This window comes from Nanorana parkeri, unplaced genomic scaffold (genome assembly GCF_000935625.1).
Source record: "Nanorana parkeri isolate BGI_ZX_2015 unplaced genomic scaffold, ASM93562v1 scaffold1309, whole genome shotgun sequence".
Classification (NCBI taxonomy): domain Eukaryota; kingdom Metazoa; phylum Chordata; class Amphibia; order Anura; family Dicroglossidae; genus Nanorana; species Nanorana parkeri.
This window is the reverse complement of record NW_017307577.1, coordinates 360,520-370,824: the sequence shown is the minus strand read 5'-3', so window position 1 is coordinate 370,824 and position 10,305 is coordinate 360,520. Positions and strand designations below refer to the sequence as shown.

The following is a 10,305-nucleotide window of genomic DNA, read 5'->3' as shown; positions in this document are numbered from 1 at the left end:
GTTTCATTGTGCTGCTTTTCCCATTCACAGTTTTAGCTCTGCTGCATAGGGGATTGCAAGTGGCTGATACCAAGTCAAATGCAGGTACTCACAGTGCTCTCATTAAAAAATAAGTTTAACAAGTATCTTAACTCACAAATTTTATATATTGCAGTTTACCAGTGCTTAGATGTGATGGCTTAAAGTGACATTAAATGCAAAAACATTTTCCCCTCCCCCCAATGTTAATGTTAGCAATTACCTTAAATGATGTCTCTTTTTCCGATCTTCCTCTTCTTTCCTGATGTTTTCAGCCTTCTCTCCAGCGGTGCGGCAGCTCTCCGATCCAGCGCTGACTGCTCTGTCCCTCCGATTCAGCGGTGTCTGCATGCGGGTGCACGTGTCCATAGACTTACCTTGCGTCCCTCGTCGCGCCCCTGCCGAAAATGAGAACTGCGCATGCGCGCGCCCCAATATCCTTTGCGGCCACTCAAGACATTTCTCAAACTGCTGTTTGAGTGGGTTTTTTTTTTTTTACTTTTTGCATACGTCTACTGCTTGCTAGCAGTAGATATATGCAAAAAAACGGGAGGGTTTAAATATCCTTTAATCAGTTTTTTTTTCTAGGCCTTGTCCTTTTGTTTTCACCTGATAATCCTGCAAATTACATATTACACAAATTACAAATTTCCTGTCTTTTAATAGCTACATTAATGTTTCCACTGTATCAATGGAAGGAGCCATGATTGTCACACAGGCCTTTCCAGTCTTTGCTATGCTGACCAGGGAATTGCAAGAGGCTGATACAAAGTCAAATTCAGGTGCTTCACTGCTTTCATTAACAAACATACATTAGCTACAGTCATTTCTCCACTGTATCTATGGAAGGAGCCATGGTTGTCACACAGGCTGGATTTCAAACATTTCTGCCTTTGATCATCTCCACTGCATGGTGGATTGATGGGACTACTAGTTTATACCACATACTGTAGATACGAAAATTTGTGCTTTCTTTGCAGCACACAGGAAGTGGCAACGACACTGCAATTTTGGCCAGATCAACAGGTATTTTCTGTAGTGTTGAAAATGTTTGTCGCCAAAAAACTGAAAACTAAGGCAGCCACCACATCTAAGGACTGGTAAGCTGCAGTATAATAAATGTTTGTTTTTGGCTTTAGATATGCTTTAATAATGTATTATAAGGTAATATAATGTATTATTTAATTCTAAACTGCCAAGTCCCAACATATAGTATCCTGTTATAACATCAGCATTGTAAAAGGAATACATACTATAATTAATTTTGATAATGCAGCCAAAGCTAACTTGAAAACATCCCTTTTATGTAGTAAGTGCTGTCCTCTGTCTGACAATCACTTTTCCCAGTGTGCTTTGCATCTCTTTCCCTGCTGTTTGATGTGATGCAATCTCAATCTCTCAAGTCAAGACTACATAGCCCATAATGCATTTCTTCCAGCATGCAATGATAATGTTACATTGTTCAGATGCTGTGTTAAAGGCAAGCTCTTTGAGAGTTATGACAATGGCAGTCTATATTCACAAGTCTGCGTGAAATTGTATTTAGGAAGTACATCCTATAGGTATTTTAAACATGTAAGTCTATAAACTTCTAGATCAATATTGTTATTAGGAGTGAAATATATATTTATTTTCAGTTTTTGACTAATGGGCACCCTTTAATTAAGAGCTGCATTTATTTGTTTATTATATATCTGTCTGAAATTCAGCTTTAAATATCAGAGAGATGGTGGGACAATGTATGAAGTAAAAAACAACTTTTTATTGCCCTGCTGCCTTTTACATTAACACACATGTTGTGATTTAAAAGTGCATATTTTTGGTAAATCCTTTCTCATGAATGCAGTTTTTTCGAACAAATTTGATCAACAATAGATTTCTCTGTATTTTCATATTGCCATATACTTTATTATTATATGCATGCGCAACACCAATATGTTTGTTTATACTACTGTAAATCAGGGTCATTGAGCTGCAGCTGTACTTTGGAGAGTAATAAAAAGTTATCCTACCTAACTTGTAAAGACAAGCAGACATTTTTATCAAATATAGAAGGCAAGATCCAAAATTCTGCTTAGATTTTATTCACCTATAGGTTTGGAAACACAAACTACATTTGCCTAGTGAACATAATTCTTCAGTATTGTACATGAATTTCAATACAAATGTTTTGTGCAATGACAGGAATCTCCCTGTGGCTACTGATGATGATCTATGCACTCTTATTTGATGGATAGAAAGCTTTTGTGATTATAACAGTTCAGTCAGCTCAGCTGCAAGGCAGACGCTAAAAATTGCTTTTCCAGCAAAAAAATAGGACGCTGTCCTAAGGCAAAAAAGTGTATCATGTGACATGAAAACATATAAAAACCAAGTACGTGTTTGTTAAAGGTTTTAACCTGCACAGAAAGAGCATAGAATCTGTTCAAGTTGGCAAGTCCTATATTTAATCTCTGTCCCTTTTCCTGCCATTATGTCCATCTCGGGTTCAAACTCTGTTAATTGGGGGGCTTCTTCCCAGAAATCTGGGTATTCTCTTTCCCAAGGAGCAGCATCTGGGGGTGTGTTTTCCGCAGGTCTATCCCGCTTCAGTGCAGGGGGATTCGGTTTGGGTGGTGGAAGTCTGGGAGGAGGACTAGGTGGAGCAGGTGCCCTTGGCTTAGGAGGAGGAGGAGGAGGTGCTTTTGGCTTAGGTGGTGGTGCAGGTGCCTTTGGCTTAGGTGGTGGTGCAGGCTTAGGAGCAGGATATGGAGGTTTTGGGGGAGGTTTGGGTGGAGGACTAGGAGGCAGTGCAGCATTTTCTTTGGGGCGCTCTCTCACCTCTGGTGGACTTAGTTCAACTTTGAATGTAGGAGGACCTCGCGTTGTGCCCCAGTTATTGTCTAGGGCTACAGAAAAACAAACCTTGGCTGGCCTGAATGAGCGTTTTTTTTCTTATATGGAGAAGGTAAAACAGCTACAAATTGAAAACCAAACACTGCAGACACAACTGAACCTACTGACTGGTGGCACATCCGTCTCATCTTCAGATTCTTCTGCCCCAGTAAATTTTGAGCTACAGCTTACAGATTTAAGAAATACAGTTGAAACACTCACTTTAGAAAATGTTCGACATGAAATTGAACTTGATAATGTAAGAGGAGCAGCAGAAGAGCTCAAGACAAAGTAAGTGTTTATATTAATTATTAATAGAGTACTAATCACTTGGATCATATTTACCCTATATATTTGGATTAATATTGTATTGTTTTTGTTGCTGTGACTTCTTGTGAAGCTAATGTGACATTGCAGACATTAATAAAGCAAATAAATAACATACAAAGTACCACTCTGCATGCTGTATACTGTGCTCTGCATGCTGAGAAGATCTGCAGGGAGCTGCATTATACATTACAAAAATACTTTGGGAAAGGGAGGCCCTATAAGTGCACCTCTAGCAATAGCTATGCTGCATTTGCTTATAAATACCATTTTCTTATGACTTACCTTGTTTTTATTTCTTTCAGATATGAATTAGAATTAGGGGTAAAATATCAGCTGGAAACTGACATTGCAGCAATGAAACGGGTAACTTTTACATTTAATATCATAATACTGTAAGGTTTCTCTGAAACACTCCAAAGTGCATAGCATAATAATGTTTTGTTTAGTCAGCGATAACAAATTGGTGTGTCAATCTGATGAGAGCTTCAAGAGAGAATGTTCCTAAAAGCAATACTTTGCAAGGTCACCATTTAGTTATAGTCTTGGTAACAAGCATGCCATATATTTACAATTATAAGTCTTAAAAAGTAATTTCATGGAACAAGTGAAATCAATCAGTGCTCTTGATGTCTGGCAAACACTGCAAATGCACCAAACACAGAAATTCTACTCAATTTACCTTAATCTGAGATCTACATAACATATTGCAGCAAGATTTCTCAGAGCTCCTCACATCTACAGTGGGTGAGTCTGCTTTTCTGAAGCCTATGATGTATACCTTCCTCAGCTATTCTGACCCTGCTTGCTCTATTACAAATCAGATTCAGCATCAATAGGTGTTAATATTTTCACATTGTTTATATGCATAGTTTGGAATTATATACATACATGGAGACAGCTTTATTTACACATTTCATATGCAGGCCCTGCTTACTGATTTACAGTGGTACATATTAGTTGTAGTTTACTGCTTCTTCTCATAAACATATCTGTCTGCAAACCCATTGAAAACAAGGCACACCCTGTATGGCTATGTTTTCTCAACAGTTGTTTAGCAGAGAGGCCAAGTGGCTGGAGTGAAATACAGATCTCATTCCAGTAGCTAATCTACATTTACATTTAATAAAAGAGCAATCGTATGCAAGCATGTAAAAGTATAAAAATCATAGTAAAAATATTTGAGGCTAATATTGCATTAATTAAAACATGTGTATTATTATTATTGGTAATGTATAAACAACTTTATACTTTATTACAAGAGTATTGAAAACCCAACAAAACTGTTGAAATCTGTTAGTCCCAGTGCCATCTGTTTTCGGAATGACTTAGTGTTTTTTCTTAGGCTTGCTAGACCTAATGCTATTGAATCCATTAATATAACTCATTGCTTTAAAATGTATAGGACATTGAGTCTGCCACTGAACTGCGGACAATTCTTGAACAAAGATTCTCTGCTGCCCTTGATGACCTTGAATTCCTGAAGAAGACTCATGAAGAAGTAAGAGAAAAGATGATGCTGCATGCATGGACACACGTGCACACACACAGAAAAAAAACATGTTTGTTTTAATATATATACCAAGCGTATATCTCTTTCCTGTCTGATGACTGTAATTAGCAGTGTTCGTAATTCTTCACTCCCTTCTAAAAACATGTATGGCTGAGTTGCAATGCAGCAGTAGTGAAGAGATTGAAATTGTCCCAAACATGAATGTATGCAAATTTCTGTGATTCCCATTCTCTTCCAAATGGTGAACTTTGGCTGAATTTGCAGTTGTCGAATTTTGGTGCTCATTCTTAATGCTCTGTGCAGCTTTGGATTCTGTCAGCAGCTTCACAGCAACCAATAATGGATGGAGGGAGACCCTCACTATAAAAGGGTGGGCCATAGTGTAAGTGTTTTGGAGCTGCTGTAGTAAGAGGATGGAGATCCAACTGACTGATTAAGGAGAGATTACTTAGGTGGGCCAGTTACCAAATTGTGACCCAATTCTCTTTTGCGACCCCTTCCCCCCGTGTTCACAGATCTTTACAAGTCTGATTGCTAACTGTTTGAAAATCTCCCCCTTCACTGCCTTAGACCTCATGCACATGGAAGCAGCAGCTGAGGATTCCTGTAGTTATCCACATGTAGTCATACATGGAACGATTACCTGTGATTTGGGATAGATGATTGCCCCTGGACGCAATCTATCTTTTTTCTATCATTTTAGCTTGTTTTTGATTTGAAAGCATTAGTCACATTTTTGTTCAGCTGACCCGTCCATTGCTTTTTGTCCAAGAGGCTTTCCTTTGATAATAACTGCCTCTGGACCAAACTGTCAGTGGCAGGGTACAAATGACCACTGACAAATGGCTAAAAGAGAACTATGGGGTCAGGTCTTTTCCCCATAGTTCTCCTAGGGGTCACGGGAGAACACAAACTAGCGTTCTCCCATCACCCTAAGCTCAGTATACCGCGAGCTACAGCGGTATACCGAGACGCCGCAGCCGGGCGGATCCTGACAATACTGTCTGGATCCACCCAGCTGAGGGATTGATAGCTGGCTCTGCCTATCCAGAGGCAGAGCCAGCTGTGCCCGCCGTTTCGCCAGTCAGCGCTGGAGGATCGGACAGGGGAGGGGGGGATCCCTGCAGGGAGCCGTGAGTGACAGTAACGGCTCTCGGCAGGGATAGATTGAGAAGTGAGCGAGCGATGGAATGTGTTCGCTCACTTCCCGATCTACTGAGCCGACCTATGACAGTTTCATTGTCACAGGTCGGCTCAGATTATGAGGCTGAGTGAAAATCACTCGCCTCATAATTCTCCTTTAAGCACATACGGACAGGGATGGTATACTGGGTGAACCTTTTGGTGTCTGATAAAGATGCAGCAAAGGGAATGCCAGTGGAGTTTGTGGCTTATCCTCTTTTTAGTGCCAGCTCTGTCAATTTACTCCTTCCTCCTTGTTGTCAGGAAATCTATGAGTCCTTCTCCAGGGACACCTCCTCTATGTTATGACCCCCAGGCTCTACTAAGTGCCTCAAGGCCTATACCATCTTTCTAGTGAAACACTGCCATAGTGGCTGGTGCCTCTCCAGGCCCAGACTGATAGGTGGCTGACCTCTTGCCGTCTGCAGCCAGGCAAGGTTGTGTGTGACTGGCTTCCAGCTTTGCATTTAGGCCTATTGGGGCTAAAACTGCTTGATGAAAATGCATGTGTCATTGCTAAAACTTCCTGAACTTTTTTTAAATTAACTTTTTTTTAATGGAATTAATCACATGATAGTAGGTTGGGGTGCTGCAGCTGTCTGTCAGCAAAGATAAATAATTAAAAAAAATATTAAAAACTAATTCTGTAGCTAAATATGCACTGCCAAAATGTGTTGTCGCTGAGGCTGTCCACAGTGAACCGTGCTGGCCCATAAAAGATTTTGTATATACAGGCCCCTTAGCTTACTGTATTTTTTTTTTCTTGCCATGGTTTTGTATTGACAAAGGTCTCCCACAGCTGTACCCGGCTTCTCTTGCTATATGGGTGACAATAGTTTGTCTCGTGTATTATTCACAACACGCATAAAATATTTGATGGATATGGCAAACTTTAGACGAATAAAACTTTGGCCAATCAATTTATCACTATGATGCAGCTGTAAAGCCATGTTTAGTAGATCCTGGAAACTGGCCGTGTTTTATACACTAGTTTGGAAATGTTTGTCCTTGAACAAAGAGAATGCTTTTGTTTATTGATGCAATAGAACTTAGATAACTGATTTGGCTCTTTAATGTCCCTTACTGGGAACACCTTGAGCATTAAATAATTATGCAGGGTATGAAAAAAAAAAAATACCATAATATAATAATAAATATAGAGAATTGTTATTGTTATTGTCATTAAAGAGTGTATAACTTTATCAAATGTATGCAGAAATTCTTATATATTGTACTCCAAAATATAAAGGCACTGATTTCAAAGAGAAGATACTGGCCTTAACTGACTAAAGGTGAGACTATGCTATGTGAAGCGGTGAGCAGTGTTTATTCTATACTGCCAGCAAGTCACACTTGCATGACAGTGCATTACTGTGTGTGTGCATAGGAATAGGTGAACCTGTTGTGCTCAGTAAACCATCTGTGGTATTTGACTGATGTCTGATAATAGTGGTAATTCATTTGCATCACAGTTTTTGTAAGAAAAATACCAAAACTTTACTTCTGTGAGATAAATTTTTCCGATCCCCTGGATCGCTTTTATTTGTGATGTTGGTACATTTGTGTTCTCCTCAGCAAAACTAAATACAAAATGAGGTTGTTATACAATTTGCCAAAAGAATTTGCATGAGACCATAGTTGCACACGTATGATATATCACACAAATTATAAGTTGTTTATAAGAAGCCACATCACACTAACTATATAAAATATTGTAACTAGAGAAGATTAATTAACCTGTATTCTCTCCACAGGAACTAAGTACACTACAGAGTAAATTGGGAACCACAGCAGATACTTCTGTTTCACTGATCGAAGTGGATGCAATTAAATCATTTGACATCACTACTGCCCTGAACAGACTCAGAGCTGAATATGAAAAGTCTGTCCAACAACACAAAGAAGATGCAGAAACCTATTTCAGAGCTAAGGTAATTCTTTTTACAGTCGACTGTTCACTTCCTAATTGTATCACTGTTGGTAACGATAATAATTATAATTATAATATTAATATTAATAAAAAATATATTTCAGATTTATAAAAATAAGCTAAATAAAAAGAATATTATTTAGGTGTTGTATTTTCTTTCATTTTAAAGATTGAAGAAATAAACAGTGAAACAGCTAAAACAACAGAAGTCGTTGCCACAATTAAAGCAGAAATTTCCAGCACAAAGAAAGAACTCCAAACATTAAACACTGAACTCCAGTCTGTTCTCACAGTGGTATGTATCTGTAGAAATCAGACCCCGTACAAAGGTGGCTATTTTATGTTTGTGTATTAGGCCTCATTCACACAGGGGCTCACACGGGGCATACACATCCGTGTGGCGTGCACGCCCATCAATGGCCAATCCCGGGAGGGACAGGTGCTGCGTGTGATTGCGCGCATCAGCCTGTTCTTCCCTATGGGAGGACGCGGCCGTACACTGGCATACGCACACCTGAACAGCACATCCGTGCGGGTCCTGGTGTCTGCATTTGGACACAGACAGAAAAGTATGTGCAGTTGTCACAGGGACAGTGAGGCATGGGCAGCGATAAAATGTTGTTTAATTGTTTTCTGCAGCAGAAACTATGCCGTGTTTGTGTTTTCTTGACTTACCACTTATTCAAGAGGAATTTTTACAGTGCAAAACATATGTAATAAACTTGTCGCCCCGGTTTTTTCATCCTTCTACATGACGAACTTTAATGATTTGGCTCTGCAGCAAAGTGTTTCTGAATGTTACTTAAAGTGACACAGCTCAGGAGTTAATTCTTAAAAATGTATTTAAGTACCCTATTAATGTAGCTTATTTGTGTATTACTTGCCTGTAGATCCTCAAATCATCTCTAAATGCATGCTGACACTGTCCTTCCTTCTGGAGGGTGGCTACTTTTGTTCCCCATGGTTCCTTTGTGTGTTGAAAAGTAGCCACCACACCAAGCTCGTTCCCATGATGGACCACAATCTCAATACAAATGAGTAATCTAAATGAGAGATTGCAGTCAATCACGGGAGTGAGCTTGGAGCGGTGGCTACTTTACAACACATATAGGGACCATGGGGAACAAAAGTAGCCACGCTCCAGAAGGAAGGACAGTGTCAGCATGATACACAAATAAGCTACATTTATGGTAATAGTTAGGGTACTTGAATGCATTTAAGATTTAACTCCTGAGTTTAGTGTCACTTTAACTTTGCTTATAATAACACTTTAGTGTATATATTATAAATTGTAGTGATCCTTTTTTATTATTGAAAAATATGTTGTCCACTTTGCCAGAATTATACAATGGAAAGCAACCTGGCAGAAGTTGTTGCCAGATCTAGTGTGGGAGTGGCTGAATATCAATCACAGGTCACCAGCTATGAAGCCGCAATTGAATCAGCTAAGGTAGAGCTTCACAAAATCATTGTGAATTATCAGGAACTGCTGGACATAAAACAAGCTTTAGATGTTGAAATCTCCACCTACAAGAAGCTACTGGAGGGTGAAGATCTCAAGTAAGTAGAATATACACACACGCACATCTCAGATTTAACCCTTATTCTTTCTGTAACACATTTTCTATTACAGTGTACTTAGAACTCACCTGTTTTTCAGCTAACACCTTCAACAGGGAGAACAAATGGAGATAGTGGTGTTATCTTTTATTCTTTTCAGCATGTATTTACTGAATACAAACTTGCTCAATACAACTCTTTGCAGGCCATTGTTAATGGCAGAAAAAATGGCTAATGGGCCTTTCTATTGCATATTGGAACCAGCTAAAAGCAGCATATTCACAATAACGCCTATTTGCCACAGTTTACGGCCATTTATTAGTGTTAGTCTGTGAATGTCATAAGCTTATGCTTCCTAAGTGTAATTGTCTTTTATAATATTTATTGCACTTAGTTCTTTCATTATTATACTAGGTGTTGTGCACTTTGTCCTTCTTCAGATTCTTTGTTGCCGTTCTTTTTTTAAGCGGACCTTGCACTAAATAAACAACCTTGCTTTGACTTTTTACGTTTTCCCCCTCCCCCATGCCAAAATGATTATAAAAAAGTAGGGAAAAATGTATTGAATATACTTACTTTCCAGCTTCTGCCCAAGGTGCCTAGAGGGGGTGACATTATGCTTTTGCTGAGTAGCCCAGACCTTGTATAAACATGCTCCTGCATTGTTTAAGCATCCTCTTTGGCTACTCAGCATTTCCTTTCAAGGAGTGTGACGTCACCACCTGCAGTAAGGAAGCTGTGAAACAGGTAAACATGTTTATTATTATACAGGATTTTTAAAGCTGTAGAAAGTTTATTTCTTGATTGTTTGCAGCATTTTGGCATGGGGGGGGTTAATAAACAGAGCTTGCTCGTAGTGCAAAGATAATGATCACTATAATATATATATATATATACATAT

General features: G+C 39.0%; 1 protein-coding gene across 1 annotated transcript in view; it reads left to right on the top strand.

Annotated features, from left to right (window-relative positions):
• The first annotated feature begins 2,436 nt into the window (after nt 1-2,436).
• LOC108797612 (thread biopolymer filament subunit gamma-like) overlaps nt 2,437-10,305 on the top strand; it is a 10,792-nt gene continuing 2,923 nt past the window's right edge. The window contains exons 1-6 of the mRNA XM_018569234.1: nt 2,437-3,183; nt 3,525-3,585; nt 4,625-4,720; nt 7,669-7,845; nt 8,014-8,139; nt 9,184-9,404. Of these exons, the coding sequence (XP_018424736.1) occupies nt 2,492-3,183; nt 3,525-3,585; nt 4,625-4,720; nt 7,669-7,845; nt 8,014-8,139; nt 9,184-9,404 (1,373 nt within the window). The 5' untranslated portion in view covers nt 2,437-2,491. The remainder of the gene's footprint in view (nt 3,184-3,524; nt 3,586-4,624; nt 4,721-7,668; nt 7,846-8,013; nt 8,140-9,183; nt 9,405-10,305) is intronic.